At 52.1% G+C, this 22,822-nt stretch overlaps 8 protein-coding genes across 8 annotated transcripts; 3 read left to right on the forward strand and 5 right to left on the reverse strand.

Annotated features, from left to right (window-relative positions):
* Positions 1-1,702: 1,702 nt before the first annotated feature.
* On the reverse strand, positions 1,703-3,007 carry COCMIDRAFT_33641 (uncharacterized protein; the record flags this gene model as incomplete). Its single annotated transcript, XM_007686333.1, has 3 exons — positions 1,703-1,829; positions 1,905-2,548; positions 2,603-3,007. The coding sequence occupies 3 exons, from the start codon at positions 3,005-3,007 to the stop codon at positions 1,703-1,705; spliced, it is 1,176 nt and encodes a 391-aa protein (XP_007684523.1).
* Positions 3,008-4,463: 1,456 nt separating this feature from the next.
* Positions 4,464-7,355, reverse strand: COCMIDRAFT_85978 (uncharacterized protein; the record flags this gene model as incomplete). The annotated part of the gene is made up of 8 exons (XM_007686373.1): positions 4,464-4,874; positions 4,928-5,043; positions 5,091-5,170; positions 5,219-5,310; positions 5,360-5,452; positions 5,504-5,615; positions 5,663-6,692; positions 6,746-7,355. The coding sequence occupies 8 exons, from the start codon at positions 7,353-7,355 to the stop codon at positions 4,464-4,466; spliced, it is 2,544 nt and encodes an 847-aa protein (XP_007684563.1).
* A 1,352-nt stretch (positions 7,356-8,707) lies between these two features.
* On the reverse strand, positions 8,708-8,899 carry COCMIDRAFT_86013 (uncharacterized protein; the record flags this gene model as incomplete). Its single annotated transcript, XM_007686374.1, has 1 exon — positions 8,708-8,899. The coding sequence occupies one exon, from the start codon at positions 8,897-8,899 to the stop codon at positions 8,708-8,710; it is 192 nt and encodes a 63-aa protein (XP_007684564.1).
* A 334-nt stretch (positions 8,900-9,233) lies between these two features.
* COCMIDRAFT_2230 (uncharacterized protein) lies at positions 9,234-10,522 on the reverse strand (the record flags this gene model as incomplete). The annotated part of the gene is made up of 5 exons (XM_007686298.1): positions 9,234-9,436; positions 9,487-10,171; positions 10,280-10,343; positions 10,402-10,451; positions 10,511-10,522. 5 exons carry the CDS (start codon positions 10,520-10,522, stop codon positions 9,234-9,236), a joined length of 1,014 nt encoding a protein of 337 aa, XP_007684488.1.
* A 2,068-nt stretch (positions 10,523-12,590) lies between these two features.
* On the forward strand, positions 12,591-13,398 carry COCMIDRAFT_33645 (uncharacterized protein; the record flags this gene model as incomplete). Its single annotated transcript, XM_007686334.1, has 3 exons — positions 12,591-12,861; positions 13,041-13,237; positions 13,300-13,398. 3 exons carry the CDS (start codon positions 12,591-12,593, stop codon positions 13,396-13,398), a joined length of 567 nt encoding a protein of 188 aa, XP_007684524.1.
* Positions 13,399-14,912: 1,514 nt separating this feature from the next.
* COCMIDRAFT_85966 (uncharacterized protein) lies at positions 14,913-15,830 on the reverse strand (the record flags this gene model as incomplete). The annotated part of the gene is made up of 1 exon (XM_007686375.1): positions 14,913-15,830. One exon carries the CDS (start codon positions 15,828-15,830, stop codon positions 14,913-14,915), a length of 918 nt encoding a protein of 305 aa, XP_007684565.1.
* A 508-nt stretch (positions 15,831-16,338) lies between these two features.
* Positions 16,339-17,268, forward strand: COCMIDRAFT_85878 (uncharacterized protein; the record flags this gene model as incomplete). Its single annotated transcript, XM_007686376.1, has 2 exons — positions 16,339-16,594; positions 16,649-17,268. The coding sequence occupies 2 exons, from the start codon at positions 16,339-16,341 to the stop codon at positions 17,266-17,268; spliced, it is 876 nt and encodes a 291-aa protein (XP_007684566.1).
* An 820-nt stretch (positions 17,269-18,088) lies between these two features.
* On the forward strand, positions 18,089-22,595 carry COCMIDRAFT_85932 (uncharacterized protein; the record flags this gene model as incomplete). Its single annotated transcript, XM_007686377.1, has 5 exons — positions 18,089-18,119; positions 18,184-18,459; positions 18,519-18,722; positions 18,773-22,506; positions 22,563-22,595. 5 exons carry the CDS (start codon positions 18,089-18,091, stop codon positions 22,593-22,595), a joined length of 4,278 nt encoding a protein of 1,425 aa, XP_007684567.1.
* Positions 22,596-22,822: the final 227 nt, after the last annotated feature.

Consider the following 22,822-nt stretch of genomic DNA (forward strand, 5'->3'; position numbering starts at 1 on the left):
GTCTGAGTTATGGCGGAAAGCGGGTAGCGGGATGCTAGGGTGGAGGAAGACGACAAGAACGGGCAACTGGTGTGCGCATCATAGCCGGGCCCTGTTGAGACAGGAGAGTATTTTTGGCGGAAAACGTGGAGAAGAAAAAGGGGACCGCAAGGCCAGCACAAGGCAGAGGCAAAGGCAAAGGCTTGATCCGGCATGGCAGACGAGAGGGTAGCGATGCCGCTCCTGTGAGGCCTGGCTTGGCTGGCGTTCAGGCGATAGCTGGGGCGCACGTGTGACGTCTGGGGACTTTAGTAGGCTGCCTGTCTGAGGCCTGGCAACCATGGCTTGCCAGGCCGAATGCGGCGCCCCCGTTTGGTTTGGGTGCAGTCGAGCGAGGTGGCCTAGCAGGCTGGCCAACAAGAAAGTAATTCTCACCGCATGTCTTGGGATCTTCTTGTCCGTCAATTGGCCACGGAGCAGCGTGTTGCCCAATGATACGAGCCTGGGCCGTACCTGCGACATGGAGGGAACATGTCCAGGCCAAAATTTCCGGAAGATGACGACTGTTTGTTAGCTGCCGCTGCCCCTAGCTCCGACTGTGGGCTAGAGAATTTGCTCCCAGCTAGTCATGCTCGCCTGAATGCCACCGACGACCATCTGCTCCTCTCTGCCTGCATGGCGTTTTTCTTTCCTCACTGCCGTTCCGCGGGCCCGTCGACGGCACGCGCCATCACTCGTCGTTGCAGCGGGTGTGGGCGTGAACATGCATCTCCACAGGAGCTTAGTTAGCAAGTAGTGTACATGTGTGTGTGCATGGCAGAGTGCGCGGTGTGCGATTAGATAATCGCTCGTACTACGGTCGTTCCTGCCCTGCGATAAGATGCCGCTAGCCCCGCCCAGCCCACGCTAGCCCGTAGGTAGCCGGAGCACGTTGCCCATTCTCCCCTCCTCACTCGACGACGCTTCGCACGCCCATCCGAACGGGCTACCTCGCTCCCAGAAGGCCCGATCGCCCTTCCGACACTCCAACACGGTTGTGGCAACGGCGACATACTTACTTACATGCGTCCTTACATGTTATTAACATAGTGTTTACGCCCTGCTGCTAGTCCCCTCTTACATAACTACTTACTATCAATCCCAGGCCGACTACTCTACACCGCACGCTTCTTTGCCGCACTATCCGAGGGAGCACACACACATACACATACACCCAACGCGGGCTGCGGGCGGGGAGCATGACAGCCTGCCCACCCAGCCAATCGCCTCGCGTGGCTGCTGTCGTGATCTACCCATGCTCTTCGCTAACATGCAGTACCTTCCCCGTAGTACACAGTAACCTCTTTGTTCCCCCCCCCCCCCATCCCCGTTTCCCATTGCAAATGCCATGCTTACGTACATGCCACTACGCGCAGGAGTCATGTCTCGGCACTAGCTATGCCTGAATGCCCGAATGCCCAGGCAGATGGCCTTGCTATTACCTACTACACACACTACCTCCGTGGTACATCACCGACCCACCCCGGTCTCCACCCACATCAATTACAAACACATCACTCGCAACTCTACCTCTTATTTCCTGTAAAAAAAATCTCAATTGTCACATGGTTGCACTAACGCCCCTTATCCGCCCTTTACCCTTACATGGTGGTATCGCAATAGTCCGCCTGCAAAATAACAATACAAATGACCGCCCCCTTTTCATAGCCCTCCTTTTTTCCCTTCATGTCCTCTTGACTTCCACCGGTGCCTCGAGTTCGGCTGAAAAGCCCTGCTGCCCGATTGGCGGACTATGTAGCTCTGCTGGCGCCGCTTGTGTGCTCGTGTGTGCATACTTCAATTGGTCGAGTCTAAGTGGGAAAGAAAAAAAAAGAGGGACGTCAGCATACATCTGCAATCATAGACTTGGGGGTCTTATAACTTACTGCGCCTGGCTCATGCCGCTCGTACTGCTCATCATGCTCAAGTGTCCTTGGTGCGGTACCGGGCTAGTCCATCCACCCGGGTGCGCTTCTCCCACACCGTGTTGGCCATATTGCGGCGGCGAGCCATATCCATGATCGCCGAGATGACCTGGCGGCGGCGTCGCATATCCAGGTCGGGCCGGTGCGAAGCCGGGCGACGCAAGTCCTCCATCGCCATACCGAGCCCCAGCACTGCCGTATTGGCTCATGTGTGGATCCACACTGTTCGTCGCCTCATGCTGTTTGATGATGTTCTTCTGCGAGTTGGAACGACCAATGAAGAAGAATAGGGCTGCGCACAAGGCCAGGAAAGCAACACCACCTACCGCTATGCCGGCAATGGCTCCAGTCGAGAGTTTATGGCTGCCGTTGTTTCCATTGCTAGCTGGCGGAGGTGTTGCCGACGATGTGGCCTCGGCGGGAATTGGCTCACCAGGCGCTATCTGGAAGTCTGCCGCCGCCGCAGCCTGTACCTGTGACGCCAATGTCTGTGTTGAGTTGGGATTAATGACACCGACCATATGCTCACCAATGCAGCTGTTCGGTGCCGCACAGTAATAGAATATCGGTTCTGTTGAGTTGATGGTGATGTTGAAGTATGTAATCTAGCAAAATGTTAGCCCTTCTCAAGCATCTTCGCATATCTCCAAGAGACAAACCTGGCTTGTGTCGTTGACCCATTGCGTTCCAGACCAGAAGCCTACTTTGTCCTTGCCCGTCTCCTCGTAGGGTACACATGCTGAACCAAACTCTGCTCTTGCAACCGAGTGATCAGGCGGATAGAATTCCCAGCTCACGATATCTCCGACTGATACATTGGAAATTTCTTGCGGCGTGAACTTGAAGCCCCCCGCACCGGCTTTGATCAGGTGAACTGTTGGTTCTCTTGACGGCGTTGATTGTGATGGTGCTGATGATGTAGCTGATGATGGAGGTGCTGATACAGTTGCTGAAGCCACGTCCCCTACTACAGACGAGAGTAAACTCTCGACCTGTGCTACAGCTGGGGAAACGAGCAGTTGGCTAGCAACAATCGCCAGCCTTGCCGTGGATGTGAGCCTCATTTTGAGGGATTATATATTCGCCTAACGAATACAAATATCAGAGTACCCCAGGGTCCCGTTTCTAGTTGTAGGCCTGATTTCAATGGCCAACCGCATTCGACTCGTACTCCTGGCCGTTAGTAGTAAAGCAATATATTTTCAGAAGAGTAAGAGCGTAAAATGAGGCACGNGGGGGGGGGGGGGGAACAATGGGAAAGGAGCCTATACGGCTGACCTCAACCTTAAGGCACGATCCTACCCATCTAGCCCTAGATCCATCACGCCAACCACAGCCCCGCCAGCCACATTATGGCTACTAGTCAAGGCAATAGGTCAGAGCCTTAGGGCCACCACCCTAAGCACTCTTTGTTGTCCACACGTCACCAATCACCAACTCCTTTGGTGATAATCTTGCAGGATTGCCCTTGCCCAGAGCTGTTCGAGGCGCCTTTGAGGCGTGCAGTAACGGCAAGACATGCTGGCCGGCAAGAGCGGGGCTCTCCGTCAGCTGTCAGCAACATACAGGAAGGATGCTTGAAGTGGAGGGTGAACATGTGTAGATGTGGGGAGTGCTGAGGCTAGGTTGAGAGCTATTTCCGGATCCCCTCCCCACCCCCTGCGCGCCGCGCTGGTATTTTGAGAACCTCATTCTTTATTCCTTATTCTGCTTCGAGGGTCTCCCAGCATGTGGCACGGCAATGCCCCCCGACAGGGTTCGCCCATAGCCCGCACCTGTCTCTCCAAGCACAGGCTAGAATAAGGAGAAGGCCTGGGCTGGTTGTGGCTGTCCTGCCGTCCGAGTAGGCTGTCCCTACTTTTGCGTGAGTCGGGTTAGTGGAACGAGCTGAGTTGTCGTCAAGGAATGAGCGTTAAGGATTTTGAGCCGCCAGCACTGAGTAAGCCTAGTCTAACTTTAATCTGCGCCAAGGAAGGTGGACCAATCGCCTTGGCGCATAGGGCGGGCTGAGCTCAGCATCGTGCTCTAGGATGGCGCTGCGAGGCGTATGTATTTATGTATGTATGCGCTGAGAGCACCGAGGCAGTGGTTGAAAGAGAACGCGAAAGCGGGGAGAGCAGATGTAGGGCTGTGGCCGTTCGTGCTGATCATCAGCAAGCGAAGTCCACGCGTCGCAGCGTCGAAACAGGAGTTTACACCACAACTGTCCATCTTATCAACCAACATGAGTGAACGAGAGAGACCCGGTAGTTGGGCGAGGCGGTGAAGTGCATGCCGGTGCCTTCCTCATTAGGTTTAACTATCAGCTGGACGCTTGCTTTCTACCGACTAGTATAGCGCAGTACGTTTACTCAAGAATAGAAGATCGAGCTCAGTTCCATGATACAGATGATACAAATGAATTGGGGTTGGGTATGTCAGAGGTACGACAGCATCCTATGAGAGAAATCAAACGCCATGCCATGCAGAGAACAAAGACAAATCCCGAGCAGCACCATCCGCCAATCAAGTACCGTCTGCTTATGAAGACGGTCTTTTCATGGGACTTCTGGTCCCTGACGTCTTGGGGCTTACAGCGAACAGACCAACCGCTGGCATCTTAGGGCTTTTCAGTGCATTGGTCGAGTTTTCTTGTCTGCCGCCGGGCTCGAATCTCTTCGAATCGTAAGGACCTCTTGGGAGGGGTGAACTCTGCAGTCCTATGGATGTGCTCTGCGGCCCCTCGTCAGTACGGCTTGATATATCATTCATCTCTTCGAACTCGCTCTTCTTCTCCAAAAGCAGTTCCTGAACTTCCTCCAAATGCTGCTCCAGCATGTCATCTAGGGTATCCTGAGACGACTTTATCAGATTTCCGAGCTTCTTGCGCATCTTACGTTGACGGCTCGGGTCCCAAACGAAGTGGCTATTCTTTACAAAGATCATCGAATGCTGCAATTGTCAGACACGATACAGTCTCAAGGCTGTGTGTGTGTGTTGCTCACCGAGTGGTACCAACTAGAGATGGTATCGTCCGTCGCTCGCTTTATCGACTGAATCGTTGTTTCAGCCACAAAACCGATGAGACATTCGACCGGGCTATCGGGATCGGTACAGTTTTCTACAGAATCAGCGGCTGAAGCCTCAATACCATGGAGTAAAGTTTACCGTTGTGGCTAAGCAAATCTACAAGTCCTAGATAGGCATCACCGACGCCCATTAAGAAGACTTGTGTTGCTTCATTAGGCCTAGACTTACGTCAGCAGATATTCGAAACGGTCATAGGGCTGATTTACTCGATATAGTTCTCCCATAGATAGCTCGCGAGCTCACGCGTTTGTTGTGCACGAACCACCGAGTTGTCTGATTTGGTGAAACCAATGTTCGGCTAGCTCACGTTAGCAGGCTTTGATGCTTGAAGACTGTTGAGTACTCACATCCTCGACCGCTACTACTCTGGGAATATTCACGTCAATGACCTGGAAGTCATTTTTGATGGCCCAGTCAATGTACCTCTTGGTAACATCAGTCTTCAGTCCAAAGTCAGCCATTACACAGTACAAGACTGTCGTTGTACTTACGAGCCATGTATTGTGTAGCTCTCTCTTGCCAGACATGGGATCGGAGTGATCTTGGAGACTCGGCGGGTCATGGAATATCACGAGTAGGGGATATTGCTCCATAAACTTCGGTCTGTCATAGGTAAGTACAGATGTTTACGAAAACTGTACAGTACTTACGTAGCGATGATGTTGTGCTCAAAAGTCTGCGCCAAGCCGGCCTTGTTGATTTGAAGGGGAGGAAGGGGAACCATCGAGTGCTCTGCAGCTAGACGTTGACTCTGCCATTCTCGGATAATTTCGTGAAACCGGTATGCATCCTGGTATCCAGGGTCTGTTTTATCTAGGTGTTTTGGATAAAGCGACTTCCAATACTTTGAATGCTGACGTTTGACGTTCTCTACAATGTATATAGCACTGTCCTTTGGTGCTGGAAGATCATCACGCAAGCGATCCGGAGGCTCTAGCATGAGCACTTTGGTTACCGCTAGCGCAGAGCGTGCAATCGAACGCAGATTATATCCACCTTCGAGACACACAACGAGCTTTCCCTTGGCCAAGCTCATGAGCATATGCGTCATGTGACCATAGCATGCAGGCGTAACAAAACACCCACCCAATAAGTCTCCCTCGGCTGCATCAAACCCAGCTGAGATAATGACAAGATCGGGGTTGAATTCTGTAGCGATCGGCATAACAACTTGTTGGAAAGCATAAAGGTATTCCGAATCGCCCATCCCATGCTCTGCCCATGGAATATTCACGTTCTTTCCTTCACCACGGCCTTCACCGCAATAGTCAAGATTGCCGTCAGGTAGATTAGGATAGAAGGTTCCATCCTTGAAGACATGCAGCGATATGTAAAGAACATTAGGGTCATCGTAGAATGCATGCTGAATGCCGTTGCCGTGGTGTACATCCCAGTCCAAAATCAAGACTTTGCGACAAGTTTCTGGATAAGCATTCTGACACACGCGTGCAGCAATCGGGACGTTGTTAAAGATGCAGAACCCTGACGGTTGATCGCTTTCCGCATGGTGTCCGGGAGGGCGGATGATAGCAATGGCGTTGCGTACAGCTCCCTGTACTACCGCTTTACAAGCTTCGATAGCACCGCCAGCCGCGAGCTTAGCGCATTCGTAAGTCGAGTTGTTGAGATAGATTGAATCAAGGCGCTCAGCTTCGTATTTTAACTCGTCCGAGGTCATATCTTGCCAAACGGTTAATTATTGTTCAATCAGACCGAGGATAGTCAAGACTTACTTTGGAATGACTCTACGAGGTCATAATGTTCCTCAGTATGAATGAGCAGTATCTCAGGTCTTGTGGCGAATCGGGCCGCAATTCTCCAACAGTGATCTTCTTGGTCATCTTCTGAGGTGCTAGAAGCCACTAGACCAGCTTGCTTGAGCTCCTCAAAAATCGAATGGATGCGCCGAGGGTCTTCAGGATGAATATCGTCTGGGTTGATGTTCATATCTGGGAGTTCGGCATGAAATCGCATACGAGGGTCGTAAACGAGTCCCGTTTTTGATGTTGGGTAAACAAGTGAGGAACGTGGCTTAGGAGGTATGCGAACTTGTGGACTAGAATGTTGAGCTGGAGTCGGTCTCGACGCATTCATCTTGTCTGACCAGCTACTAGGTGATTTGGTCGTTCGGTGGGACCCGGGGTTACTTCGATGTACATTCGGCTGCAACAATGGACCTTTGGATGGGCTGTGGAAAGGTAGTTGTTCTTGTTTGGACAGCAGTGGGCCTTTACTATTGCCAAAGATTTTAGAAGGAACGACTGTTTCTGGTGCATGGTCACCGTTTGGCTCTGTGGAGATGATTATTGAGTCTTCCCCCATCGGGAAGTCTTCGTCATCCATGACTTGATTTGATGGACGGCGGAGCGGGCTAGTAAGCCTCGCTTCACACTCGCGGGCCGGCAGCTAGGTAGATGCGTTAGTATGAAAACTATACTAAACAAAGGACCGTACGAGCGGAGAGAGTTTGTCGGATGATTTGAACAGGAATTTTCGGAGCAATAATGAGATTCTTGGTCCTTTTTAAGGTCATGTTTAGACAGGGAAACTGAGACATTTTCCGGGAGACTTAAGATAGTAGCTCGAGAAGTGAGTCAAGATGTGTAGCGCTAGTCTTGTCTCTCTAGAACCAGTATTTGGAAGAAGTAGGATGAAGTAAAAGAGATGCTCTGATGCTCAAGAAACATAGACTCACTAGAAGATCTTGCTACCTCATCGAGCTAGAGGCCGCAGCCCACTGTATGGCAAAGTTGCTAACAGTGTTTGTTTCGTAGCAGTTACAGCTTTTGATGGGTGGCGTCTGCAAAATTGTTAGTAAAGTTGATTCGCCGCTGCAGCTCTTGATGGCTGATAATCGTATCGCGTTCAAAGTCGAGCGAGACTCGGGAGCTTCGTATACCAATTTCTGTCTCCGAATAAAGCGGTAATATAGCTGCAACTATCGCAAGTAATACATCGGTTGATTGCAGCTTTCTAGAGCCAGGATTAGGTGATGTCGTTTTTGATAGTAGGGGATAAAGTGGAGCGCTGCATGGCAGGTTCCATAGATGGCCAAGGTTTAATGCGTGACTAAGCGACGCCAAGTTATTTAGCGCCATACGCGAAATGCCCTTTCATTCTGAATAATGGTACTACTACATTATGCTATAGACTTGAGCTTCTGCAAGTTTTGAGTTGGTACTTCAAGCACTACCCATTCATAAAATCATGTGTTTTATACCTATGCTATCAACGCAGGGCTACTATATTTGACTTTCATGAAGGAACGTTTTAGGTATGCAATGTTGCTTTTTAAGGCAAGGATTCTGCAATTAGTCCTTATTCGTCACAGTTTTGAGTTGTGGCTCTGTTGCTCTAGTTTCTCCTTGAAAGTAGCGACGACACTTGATATGCACGTGCTATTAGGATAGTCAACGGACACGGGTCGTGTTTGTTTCCTGGAGACCATACAAGCTGGAGCTAATTGTATCGTGCTGTCTTTCTAACCCATTCAATCCAGATTGAAATCACTTAAAATCACTTGAAATACAAAAGTGTTTTTTCTCAGGCTTCAGACATGACCATATTCGGCAGTAGTATCTAGGTTTGTGGGACTTTGGATAACAATAGCGTACCTTTGCAGGACAAAAAGAAGCCCATTGCGCCAGCTGAGATTGAAGGAGGAATATAGATACACACATATATATATGAACTATTTAGCAGCTGTCGAGTGTTGATTTCAGAGTAGAGCCGGCAGTATCCAGGCTTTCGCCATAGCCGTGTTGGCCACCCGACTTCCCCCGCTTCTTTCTCGCCAAATTTCGGAACCCGGTCCAGAACACATTCCCGAGGCTGAGGATATGAAAATGGAAGGCGGGAAAGAGGATCCGCAAATACATCGTTCGCATGGGGCGAGACGAACTTCTCCGCGTGGTAGCTATACCTCGGGAACTAGCTTGTGAGGGAACGCTAGAAAACGCAGCGCCAGGGGCAGCTCCACTATCTTGCAGCTGGCCGAGGGGAAGATTCAACGTCACCTTGTGTGCATGTGTGTTTGTAGACAGTTGTTGCGGTAATTATTATTCATTGATTTCATGTTTAGCATAACACATTCTCCGCTAAGCCCTTATTTTCATCCCCGCGTAATCCGCGCCTAGCCAGAAGTTCCGAGAATTTGTCGGATCCTTGATGTAATGAAGATTTGTTTCAAAGTTTGGGCGTCGCCCTGCTCTGTCCTGACTCCTAAGCGTTGCCATCAATCTTGGCAATGTAGACCAGGAGGTCGAGGACACGGCGGGAGTAACCCCACTCATTGTCGTACCAGGAGACGAGCTTAACGAAGTTCTTGTTAAGGGAGATACCGGCCTTGGCGTCGAAGATGGAGGAGCGGTTGTCGCCATTCAAGTCAGTGGAAACAATGTCGTCCTCAGTGTAGCCAAGGATACCTGTATTGCATTAGCTTATATACGCGAGGTGCTCATGGGAAAAGACTTACCGTTGAGAGAGCCCTCAGAGGCCTCCTTGACGGCCTGCTTGATCTCATCGTAGGAAGCACCCTTCTCGATACGAACAGTCAAGTCGACAACCGAGACGTTGGCGGTAGGGACACGCATGGCCATACCAGTGAGCTTACCGTTGAGCTCGGGGATGACCTTGCCAACAGCCTTGGCGGCACCAGTGCTGCTGGGAATGATGTTCTGGGCAGCAGTGCGTCCACCACGCCAGTCCTTTGCGGAGGGGCCGTCAACGACCTTCTGGGTGGCAGTGTAGGAGTGGATGGTGGTCATGAGACCCTCAATGATGGTGTACTTGTCGTGGATGACCTTGGCGAGAGGAGCCAAGCAGTTGGTTGTGCAGGAGGCGTTGGAGAGAACCTCAATGTCGGGCTTGTAGGTCTCGTGGTTGACACCCATGACGAACATGGGAGCGTCAGCGGAGGGAGCAGAGATGACAACCTTCTTGGCTCCGCCCTTCAAGTGGGCCTTGGCCTTCTCGGTGGTGGTGAAGACACCGGTAGACTCGACGACGTAGTAAGCGCCAGTCTCGCTCCATGGAATGTTGGCGGGGTCCTTCTCCATGTGGAAACGGATGGTCTTGCCGTTGACGGTCAGGTTGTTGCCGTCAACCTTGATGTCACCCTTGAATTGGCCGTGTGTGCTGTCATACTTGAGCATGTATGCCTATTTATACGTCAGTCTGCATAGTTCCATCAAAGAAATAACATCAGTGCGTCATGCCGAAGCAAACGCTTGCTCTAGTGGAGGATTCTGGGTTGAGGGAGTGCTTACAGCGTAGTGGGGCTCGATGAAAGGGTCGTTTACGGCGACAATGTCGACGTCGTTGTGCTCGATGCTAAGATATGGGGTCAGCTTTGGTATGCGTGAATTGGATTGATCTCAAGGGTACTTACGCATTGCGGAAGACGATGCGGCCAATGCGACCGAAGCCGTTGATACCAACCTGTGAAGATGTGTCAATGGCTTGCGTCTGGGTCCGGCGGGGTACACAACGGAGCATACCTTGACGACCATGTTGAACTGAGAGTGATGCTGTGAGAGAGTTAATAGACTTGAATTGAGGAATGGAAATCGGGCTGGGCTCACTGCTTTATATATGAGATGAGGTGATGAGCAGGTGGTAAGAGGCAGATTTTTGTGGTCGGTGCTGTGTTTTGTTGGGTTTGAGCTAGGTGGGGTGAGGGAGGGGCAAGCTAAATAGCTACCAGCCCACCAGCCCTGAGGACGTCACAGAGTTTTAGTAGTTCTTTTTCTGCAATCGGACATGCAGCGCACGCCTAGACCCAATTACACGCTTTGCGCCCTCCCACACACACCCGGCCGGGTTGGATCATTGTCAGATACGGCAGAGGAATCGCAACCTCGGCCAAGGGTAGTCACGATTCGAGGCCGCGGAGTACACCGGAGGGCGTGAAGGTCAGCCTGAGTACCTTTTGGTCAAGTGGTACACTAGTCAATGCTACATGAACCACCTCGCAACATGCTCGTGGCTCGACGCCAAGTACCTTGATGCCGTCGTGAAACTCACAGCCTCATGCATATGCCGCGTAGCAATATACCGGCCTGTGGCTAGACGCCGGTGAAGGCACGCCACGCCGCGCTGCGCAATCATTGAAGCGAAACGCTTACGAAAGAAGTGTACGTGGGTCTGGTAATCAGAGCGAGTGGTCAAAAGCGCGTCTACGCGGCATAGCTGGCCGCCGCCGCCGTCATGGGCAAAAGCTTTTGTTGGTCATTCGATAAGGCAAAACCAAGAGTGCACCACGGCCACAGCGGATCACTGGTTCGTGGGGAGGCGAGACGAGGCGAACATTATGTGTGACCACCGACACTCTCCCCACCAGCCAAAGCCGACCTTGGGTTAGGATGAGGCGTGGCGTATCCGCGGCCGGGACGGGGTTCGACACGCATATTGCATTATGTTTTAGGGGTCTTGAAGCCCGCCACGCTGCCGCAGTCCGGTGTGATGGTGATTCGCTGCAAATTCGAGTTACTGCATTCAAGAGCTGGGGTGCGAAAGCATATTGGCGCTCGAGTTGGAGCTTTGTTTGAAGCTGGAGCTTTAAGCTTGAGCTCGGAGCTTTTGTGGTATGCCATACTACTAGTAGCGCTTGTCCCGCCTCTGCTCCGATCACGGGATTGCTATCTGGTCATGCTCCTCTATACGACGTTGCCGTCGTTGGGATTTTTCAAATACAAAGGCTAGATGGCTTGAGTACAGTTTTCAGTAGTAACCATGAACGCTCAATAACACTTTGAAGGCGGTGGACCAATTCAATGCGCCTCGACTACTTACTCCTATCATTGGTACCATATAGGATCTGCGACGCTTGCATACAGGCAGAAACGTTGACTGCAATGCTTTCCGGTAAAAGGTAAAAGCTTATCGAAAGACTCTAGCTTGTACCCACAATGCTCCGTGCTGTTATTTTGAAGGAAGTACAGGGCTGCTCAGTCTTTTATCTCGTCTTACTACTACCCCGCCATTGAGCGAATTTGCGAGCGTTTCGTACACATGTTATATGCTCATTGAGGTACCCAGCAACGAGGTAAAGGTGAAGGGAATATATGAGTCCCATGCAAGTTACAATACATAAATCGCTTTGCCCCTACATATCTTGGACGAGTGAATGGTTGTCTCATGCCTTATCGCCTTGTAAAGCGAAGCTGCGGCATGTCTCGCTTGGTCCATTGTCAAATCGAAAACTGCTCGGCAATCACGGTAAGGGCTCGCAACGCAAGCCCTTGAGAGCCCATGGTCTCTCTCACCTCGTGTTCATGTACATTTGAGCATCATTACGATGCGCAAAAGCCGTTGCAATGATATATGGTGAAGCTGGGGCAAGTCGCTCGGAAAGCTAACACTGAAACCCTCATTGGTCCATGGGGGCGCTCGGGCCACAGCGAAATGATCGTTCCACCACCTTGGCGTTCCTCTCGCAAACCGCATTTTGCAAGACAGCTCTCCTGGCCCACCTTCGACTCCATCACCACCACGATCCATTGGCACCTCTAGGTCCCTCGACGGGAATCTCCCTCCCTTCTTTTGCATCTTCCGACACTCTCCACTCCACCCGCCGCCATGTTTCGCTCGTCCATCGCCCGCGCTTCGAGGAGCTCCACCATCGTCATTCCGTCCGCCGCGACACGCACAGCTCTCCCCAGAGCTGCCCCGGTAGCTTGCCAGCTTCAGCAATCCCGCCAGGCACATGCCATCTCCAACCCGACGCTCGCCAACATTGAGAAGCGATGGGAAGATATGCCCCCTCAGGAGCAGGCCGATCTGTGGATGACGCTTAGGGACCGCATGAAGACTGACTGGAAGGAGTTGACCATGCAAGAAAAGAAGGCTGGTATGTACCTCGCCATTTCGCGTAACTGGATGCTGCATGGCCTTGTATGACGTATCTCGTGTTTTTGGTCGAGATAGCCGAACTTGGCCCGCGGCATTTGGTGTGCCCAACCTGAAGTCATCCCAAAACATTGGAAAGCATCATGGAGGCATTGTGCTAACTGCGCTTTTTTTTTACAGCCTACTACATTGCTTTTGGCCCCCACGGTCCCCGCCGACCCCCGCCTCCGGATGAGGGCCGCAACGTCTTCCTCCTCTCTTCCGCAGTCATTGCCGGTGCCATCTCCATCTTTGCCGTGACCCGCATGTTTGCCAACCCTGTCCGACCCCGTACCATGACCAAGGAGTGGCAAGAGGCCTCTGAGGAGTACCTGAAGGTACGTAACTCTGCTACTTTGAGAGCCTCAATTCGTCTGCGACAGTACTGACACGTTTACAGGCTCAAGGAAGTGAGCCCATTACTGGTTACAAGGGAATGCTGATCCAGAGCAAGTCTGAGAAGGACGTGCCAACTAACCAGAAGATCAATGATGAGTAAATAACCTGATTAGGTGCTTCACAGCAATCATACCAATACCGATACTACATTTTCCTTTGGTCAAATTCCCGCTTGGTACTGTCTGTGTCACACATCACAAGATTGAAAGCCATCCGAGCGGCAGTCGCTATCATAATAGTCCTCCCTGTATCCAATCTAGAGGCTTTCAAAGTTTATATGATGATTTCCACTTTGTTCCCACATGCAGAATTGGTGTTGTGAGCAGCAGATTGGCCGAATGAACAGTGACATCATTTGATTGAAGTTGGAGAAATCGCTACTACACGTTTGAATGAGATTGTTCAGGCAAGTTAAGATGGCTGTTGGAGGCGTCCCGACTAGAGTCTAGCAGTGTTGCTCAAAATCAACCTTGTCGAGTGCACTTTAGATAGGGCTTCAATGCAACCAAGAATTACCGACAACGTGTGCTAGTCAGCTCTTCGAAGACTAGATGGTGTCTACAATCTCACTGACATGATGCTTAATTTTGATGGAATTCCCAGAAGAGGCGCATTGTGAAAGGCGTGAAGTCAAGCAAAAGGAATATTACAACTTATAGATAGGAAGCCCGAGGGTACGCTGAGTAGCTGGAAGTGGTTAGAGAGACGATAAGTATACCGGTCTGAGAGAACACTAGTGAGGGTTTTCCGAATACAAGAAATTACATGGCGTATTCCTCTTGATTGGAGACTTGCGATATCCTATATCTGTACCAGCAAGTAAAACGTCTGAATCTCTCTCTTTCACTTGTGATACACAGCCTCCAATCCTCACACACCACATCCCAACCCACTCAAGAAATTTTTTCTTTTACCAAATCGTTTCTTTAATAAGAGAAAAAAGAGTACCAGCTACATCTTGTGTAACACGACACGAAATAATCTCATCTCACCCACTTTTCCGCGGCCGAGCTGAGTATCATCGCCACCACTGACTAAGAGTAACATCAGTCATCTTCGTTTTTTTGAGTGATATACGGCTGATTTATTTCTCGTGTTGTTTGGATACAAACCGCGGCCGTTTGGATTTATCTCCACGGGCGGGAAAGAAGTGAGGGTTGTGGCTTGGATGAGAAAGAGGAAGGGAAGGGAGGTGGGTGAGACAATTCTTCTTCTTCTTCTTCTTGTTCTTCTTCTTGAGAAAATGTTTGTATACACACGATTGTGTGTGATGATTTCTGCCTAGCTATGAAATGGACTACCAAAGAGAAGGCCGTGCTAGTGCACTCAGTAGATAGAAGAGTGGCATAAGCCTTTCGCTGAGTATCTTGTTCTTCTAGTCAAAACATGTTCGATTGTACTGTAACGGAATTTATAATAAACACGCGAGGCCTTGTTACAAAGGCATTTCGTATGATGTTATTTCTCTCGGTATATCACGCTGAGATGTTGTGATGTAGAAAAATAGTACAGTATAGGATTACATATTCAATTCGAGATCTGATAATATTGCTAAGTTCGTATCTCTAATCTTCCATCCATCCATTTCCTCCATCTCCCTCATACAAAGTCTCTCTAATGATCAGGATTATAATACTTGCGCCAGTCATGTTCTTCCTTGAACCCCAACACCTCCTTAATCTTGCGATTACTCAACGGAGCTTCCCACTCACCCATCTCCCGCGTGATAGGCGTATTGGGCGCATACTGCTCGAGAAATTGTTTTGTGGGGAAGGTAGCAGTAATGGTATCATTCGTCGCATTGAAAATCTGGAATCCCAGCCCATCTTTCTGAACGCACAAATGGCAAATCTGGCCGAGGTCTCGAGCGTCAATGTAGGCCCAGGCGTTTCGCTTGCGTGTCTCCGGGTGCTGGATGTATTTTGGAAAGTCGCGGGCGTACTCGTGGGGCTCAATGACGTTGCCGATGCGTAGGGCGTAGATGTCAGCGTCGAAGCGGCGGGCGAAACCGCGGGCTACGCGTTCGCCGCAGAGCTTGGAGATGGCGTAGGTATCCATTGGGTTTACGTCTGCATCTTCGACCAAGGGGAAGGCGGTGTAGTCGAGGTTGCCTTGGCCGAAACAGACTTCGTAGGTTGTTTCGCTGCTGGCGATGATGATCTTGCGGACGCCGAGTTTGCAGGCTGCTTCGATGACATTGTAGGTTGAACGCACGTTGCCGGCGTAGCACTCGTTGTCTGGAACGAGCATGTTGCGGGCGTAGGCAGCGAAGTGGATGACAGCGTCGGGCGGGCCTGGGACATGTGGTGCTTCGTAGCCGGCGAAGTTGAAGTGCGTGGTTAGGGCGTTGAAGACTTGACCGCTGTCTGTGAGGTCGGTTTTGAGGGTGAAGACGCCGGCGTCCGGGTCGGGAAAGTCAATTAGGTCGAGGTTGAGGACTGAATAGCCTTGCTGAAGGAGATAAGGGATTACATGGCGTCCGGCCTTTCCTGAGCCGCCTGTGAAGACGATGCGTTTGCCCAAGGAGGACATAATGAGGATATTGGGAATTGGGTGGCTCGGATTTTGTCTTGAAAGAGACCTCTAGCCTACGATATGATTCGTTAGTGGAGGCAGTTGGTCAATTGCGGGGTTGCATATCTACCTTTATGGTTCATGGGATTGAGGGGTGGTTTAGTTGGCTGTGTAAAAGTATCTTGAGAGTCTCGAATCGAGAAAACCACAAGAGACTAGCCCTCATCTTTATAAACGTCATGTGCGGGTGCATGTAGAATAGCCTATCCCACCGGGACACGGGCGTGCGAAGTTGCATGTGGCGAGCACGGTAAGCCATAACGGGAAATACGTTTTGGGGCATGGGGAGAGTCGCGCTAGCGCTACGTCACGACCGAATACCCCGGCCTTTGGTGGTGCAACTGCAGTCAACTAGCGTCATGCCAGCGACCGATTCCTCCGCAATCCGTATTTGGCCGAACGACAGAGATATTTCTAGACGCCTACGCTTGTCCCTACACATGGTTGCATATTTCCATTCACACACATGACCAGCGGTCTGATGCGGCGCTTCTTCTCGACGTTTGCCCGCACGCAACTTGAAGCCACGACGACTGCGACTTCACTTACGGCGCCCCGAATACTAGGGCTCAGGCAATACAAGAGGACTCTTAGCGATGTCGGTTCGAGACGAGCGTCGGTGTCGAGGCATTGGTTCACGAGCTCGTCGCCATACTCGAATGCAGAGCCCGATGAGTGCGAGAAGAAGCGCATGAGCGAGCGCGACCTGAAGTTGGGAAACAGTATGTTTGCTACACTAGTAGAGGAATAGGATGCATTGCTAATAGAGGCGACAGCCATTAGGGTCCTACATGATCGCCTACCGACGCTCTTGATATCACCACTTCCCCAGGACATTCTTTCCCCGCATATCAGCCTCCACCTATTTCCCTCGACGCACCCACACCTGCCTACTGTAAGCGGGAGGTTCTCGTATGCCGCAGCACTATGGACAGCGCCGGTCGCATGGGGCCAGGTTCCGGTACTAGGCAACGTTAAGCTCAAGATATTGTCTGAGCGCATGGTGAAGAATGGAGGGTGCTCGACAGCAAGCAATGTGCGCAACGAGAAACTCATTGTCAAATGGCAGACATGCGGCAAGTCGGACAAGAAAGAGAGCGGGCAGGTTAGCGATGTTGTGGAGAAAATCACCAGCATTGTTGCTGGATCCAAGCGGCCACAACAGGAATTCACAGGCTTGTTCAAATTTGAGTTTGACGAGGAGGGACGGATTCTGAACCACATCATTGAGCATACAGATGAGGGCCAACATTGGGATCGGACTGCCAAGATGATTAGCGTCACGGATTGGCTTCTGGGACGGGCGTGGGGGATGCGAGATGAAGGCAGTCCTAGCCTGGCGTTTGCCAAATGCAGCAGGGGAAAGGATGGCCGTGGTCAGAGCGAGCGGCGATGAAATGCTGCTGTTCTGCTTCCACGTCAATGTTGGGCTGTTATTTCTGTCCTTGTCATCGTCGTCGTCATCATCATCATCATCGTTGTCGTCGCACTTTTATTTCTTCACCACTCCACCTGTACAAAACCTGTAACCACGAAGTCATGAGATGGCGTCTGTCGTATAGAGTAGCGAAGACCAATTGATACCCTAGTAGCACAAGGACCAGGATGTTGCATGCACACCCGCTTGTTCCGATACGGATGGCAGCATGTGCGTGTAAGTGGGTTCGCAGACTGGGTAGACGAGATGCAAGTGGCTGGTTGGCGGTGCAGCGAGCTTTTCACATCGCAGCTGCAAATGTGACTGTATGTGGCCCCTCCCGTTGCTGTGCGGAGGGCGGTCATGTGCGGCGACGTGATAGGATGAAGGGGAGCTGACAGCTGCTGTGGCCGCCCAATGGGTGAGTTGGCGGGCGAGGGCGCGCATCAACCACGGCACTAGGCCAGGTAGCTTCCGCCTAGCACTTCACCCTGCCAGCATACTATAGTCGCAACATTGCTGCCCTCGCATCCCACGCCTACCACGCCGTTCCGGCTTTTCCCCCTCCACCTCCATCCTACGCCATCCCTCATTGTTTCTCGGCAGCTCCCCGTGCATAGCTGCCATTGCTACACCCGCCGCCCCCGCCGCTTGCCAGCCCCCCGACTTTCCCACGCCCGGCCGCCTGTTGCCTGTTTCCCCGCGCCTATTCCACCACAGCGCTGGGAACTTGCAGCCTCGTCAGCCATAGGCTTCCGCCTCCCTCCCCACCAGAGCCATTGCCTGACCGCGCACAATCATGGCGGACATGTCACAGAGCGGAGAATTGAGTATGTCGACTGTTCTCCTTGGCACATGTTCATGTATCGCGAAGCTCCTGCTAATGCGGCGCAGATCAACCCATCCTCAACCTGACGCCAGAGGAAAAGCGCGTCTTCCAGTATCTCTTCCAGCAAGCCGACACAGAGAAGCTCGGCGTCATAACAGGCGAGATTGCCGTCAAGTTCTTCGAGCGCACCAAATTAGCACCAGCCGTCCTTGGTGAAATATGGCAGATTGCAGACACGGAAAACCGCGGTCTCTTGACCATGGCTGGCTTCTGCCAGGTCCTGCGCCTCATTGGACACTACCAGGCAGGACGAGACCCTACTCCCGAGCTTGCCTTTAGACGTACGACTCCTGCGACTCCTCTTGTGTCTAGTTGATCACATGCGCTGACGTTCAAGTAGCTGCCCCCCTGCCAAAGTTCGAGGGTCTAACACCACCATCGGCTCCTCCCGCCGCCCCTGGCTTCTCCCCACAACCAACCGGCTCCATCCAGCCTCAAGTCAGTGGCAACGGCCCAATCCGCGTCCCTCCGCTTGTCCCTGCCAAAGCCGCCGAGTACGCAGGCTTGTTTGAGAAGTCTGGCGCAGTCAATGGCATCCTTTCAGGTACAACCCTGCTTCATACCCCGACCTGACTCTTGGCTAACAACTCCCAGGCGAGAACGCAAAAGAAATCTTTGAAAAGGCGCGGTTACCAAATGAAGTTCTTGGTCGGATATGGAACCTTTCAGACACGGAGCAGCGCGGAGCCCTCAATGTTACAGAATTCATCATCGCCATGCATCTACTCGCATCGTATCGCACAGGAAACATGAAGGCTCTCCCGAACACGCTGCCTCCGGGCCTGTACGAGGCCGCTTCTCGACGTGGAGGACTTCCGCCGCCACCGGGACGTCCAGACCAGAGCATGGCTATCCCACGCCAATTCAGCGGCCAGCAATCTGCACCACGGCAGCCAAGCCCACTCGGCCGGCAACCCTTTGGAGCGGCTCCCCCACCTGCACCGCCTGCTGGAAGTGACTGGCTGATCAGCCCGCAGGAGAAGGCATCGTATGACAACTTGTTCAAGGGTGTAGATACCATGGGCCGCGGCTTCATCACCGGAGACCAGGCAGTGCGCTTCTTTAGTGACTCAGGTCTGCCCGAGGATGTTCTTGCAGGTATATGGGATCTTGCAGACATCAACTCTGAAGGACAGCTATCAAAGGACGAGTTCGCAGTAGCCATGTACCTCATCCGGCAACAACGGAAAGGAGATCAACTCCCTACAACTTTGCCGCCCAACTTGATTCCACCAAGTCTGCGCACCCCCGCGAACCAAGCTGCACAAATCCCCCTACCTCAAGTGGCACCCCCACCTCCACCACCCCCTGCTCCCAAATCTGCTGCTGATGATCTCTTCGGCCTGGATGCCTTCACAGCACCGGTTCCTGCTCCTCCTCAGCAGCCACAATCAACCGGCGGATCAGCCACATTCAGCAAGCCTTTCGAGAGCGATCCTTTTGGTAGCAAAGCTGCTTCACCCACTTCCCCACATCATTTCCAGCCTCAGCCGCGAAACCCAGCCTCCACCTTCAAGCCGTTCATGCCAAGCTCTTCTTTTGGTCAAACTCTAACGGCACACTCCACAGGCCAATCTGGAATCTCTGGCGCGCCACAACACTCGACCCCATCTGTTATGGACGATCTGTTAGGCGGAGAGGCCGATCCTGAGATCAACAAGAAGTTGACGCAAGATTCCACTGACTTGGCCAACATGTCCAACCAAATGACCACCCTGCGCAACCAGATGCAAGAGGTTCAGAACAAGAAGACTGCAACTGAAAGCGATCTCAACAGTGTCAACACTCAGAAACGTGACCTTGAACTTCGTCTCTCACAGTTTAAGACGCAATACGACCAAGAAGTCAAGGCAGTCAAAGCTCTGGAGGATCGCCTGGCTAGCTCCCGCAACGAGACGCGAAAGCTGCAGCAGGATCTTGCGATGATTGAGGCATCCTACCAGGATCTTCAAAACCAGCACCGTCAAGTTGGAGGCCAACTTGAGGCTGATCAGCGCGAGAACAACAGCTTGAAAGAGCGCATCCGTCAGCTCAATGCTGAGATTGCGCAGCTTCGCCCCCAGCTTGACAAGATGAGGAACGATGCCCGGCAACAAAAGGGCATGGTGGCAATCAACAAGAAGCAGTTGGCGACTAACGAGAGCGAACGCGACAAGATCAAGAACGAAATGAGTGATTTGAGCAGGTCCCAGGAGGAGACCTCCCGCGGCTCGCCAATACAGCAACCCGCTGTTGTCAGCCCTGCAGCTTCCACAACAAGCCAGAGTACCAACCCCTTCTTCCGAAAGTCACCTCAGCCCGCTGAGAACACCATGTCGCCCTCTGGCTTTGCTCGTGATGGACCTCACAAGGATTTTGATAGTGTCTTCGGCTCATTCGGTACTCCTCAGAGCAGTGCGCCTCCAGTATCGTTCCGTCCTGACAACCAGAGTCTTGGACCTAGTTTCTCTGCTCCATCTGGTCAGTCAGTACGCTCTTCGGAGGGTCCAGATGTTCCCACACCCTCCACGTCGCCTCCTCTGTCTTCTTACCAGGAATCTCCCCGTGTTGCCGATCCACCAGCCCCTCCTGAGTCACGTCAGTTTGGCTCTGCATTCTTGCCATTGAGAGAAGGCGCGCCGCGGTCAGACTCTTTCAGCTCTTCTGTGCGTGCGCCTGCCTCTGCCAGCAGATATGGTCACCATGCCCCTGGAAATGAGACACCTACTATCTCGCAGGCTTCACCTGCTGGTACCCCGATTGCTGAGAAGCCCACTGTTGAGCGTACCGATACCAACAGGACAGAAACCGACAACTTCAACCCAGCTCTGTTCAATCGCACTTTCTCGGCTTCTCCAGTAACCAGCGTTACCAGCGATACTCAGCGCTCAATAGCCAAGCCTGAAGATCGTAAGGATACTTTCAACTTTGGGACACAAGATCTTCCCGGGGCGTTCCCACGGGACTCTGGCACACCACTGCAGCAGAACAAGACTGGTGAGAGCAGCATGAGTGCTCCGCAGAGAACCAACAACACCGACCCCTTTGGCAGCACCTCTGGCGAACAGCCCCGCGGAGGCAAGGACGACTTTGACGCGGCTTTTGCAGGCTTCGGTCCTAGCCGCCAGACCGCCGCTACCGCGTCAAACGCAAGTGCGCCAACAGGCGATTCTAACAGATTCAACAAGGAGTTCCCGCCAATTGAGGATCTTGCGCATGACGACGACAGCGACAGCAACGATGGAAGAGGATTTGACGACAATTTCACATCCGCATCACCAAACCAGAAGCGTACCAGCTTTGGACCGGAGCAGCGCTCTCAGCAACAGCAACGTCCTGGTACTGCCTCAAGCGACGAGCTCTACCGAGCTCCGCCACCAACCACTCGTCTGGACTCCAATCTTAGCGGCCTGCCCTCTCCCAGTGCGCAAAAGTCTCCACCTACCTATGATTCCGCTGTGAATACGACGAGAAGTGGCTCGAACCAGTTCCCTCCGGAATTTGGTGGCCTTCTTCCTGCTCGTGAGAATCCAACATCTGCTGGTTCTCCTGACAACGCGCAGGGTCCCGAGAGGTCATTCAACCCACCGGGTGGCCATGGAGCTGCTCTCTTTGGCGGACCTTCCAAGTCTGCCACAACTTCACCAGCTCCTCTCGATACTCCTGTTTCCACTGTTCCCTCTGACCAGTACCACTCTGCTTTGACATATGGTGCCAACGAGAATAACAAGGGCCCATCACCATCCAGCAATGTTCCTCAGCTCGGAAAATCTGCCTTCAACGACGACTTTGACGCTGGCTTTGACGATCTTGCCGATGCTAAAGAAGACGACAAGGCTGATGATGACTTCATGTTCTCTTCGCAACATCGTGAGGGACTTGATGAGTTCAACCCTGTCTTTGATTCGCCAGCTGCCTCCAAGTCGAACACTATGGCTTCGCAGCAAACGCCTACTGGAAAGCCTCGTGGAGATGACAGCTTCAGCGACTTCGAGCACCTGTCCCAGACTTTTGGTGGACAATCCCAGCAGCCTCAGCCGGGCTCCTCATCCCAGGATTGGGACGCCATTTTCTCCAACCTCGAATCTTCGCAGACTGACAAGGGCGCGCACTCGCAACAAGCCTCAACCGACTTTGGCAAGTCAGTATTTGACACGCTTGACAAGGAGGAGGCTGCCGCATCGACGTCCAAGTCGCAGCAATTGTCACCTCAGATGCCTCCACTTGGCCGTGCCATCAGTACTGGAACCGAACACGACGACCCTATTCTCAAGAAGCTGACCGGTATGGGCTACGCACGCAACGACGCTCTTTCTGCGCTCGAGAAATTCGACTATGACATCAACAAGGTAAGCACTACAGCATCTCACTATACATACAAGAAACTCGACTAACGCCATGGTAGGCTGCTGACCACTTGGCCTCTGGTGGAAACTAAGAAGTGGGAAATTGCAAGTCCGTAAACGCATCATGATCATTGCAACAAAAGATCTTGAATCGCTCTTTCTTGCCTTGTATGAGTACATGTTTAGCATGGCGCCGCCCCTAGTCTTTGTACCTTTGAGCGTTTGATTCTCATTCTCTCTCTGTCTCTGTCTCTGTCTGTCTGTCTGTCTGTCTGTCTGTCTGTCTGTCTGTCTGTCTGTCTGTCTGTCTGTCTCTCAG

This window comes from Bipolaris oryzae (genome assembly GCF_000523455.1).
Source record: "Bipolaris oryzae ATCC 44560 unplaced genomic scaffold scaffold_18, whole genome shotgun sequence".
In the NCBI taxonomy this organism is placed as follows: domain Eukaryota; kingdom Fungi; phylum Ascomycota; class Dothideomycetes; order Pleosporales; family Pleosporaceae; genus Bipolaris; species Bipolaris oryzae.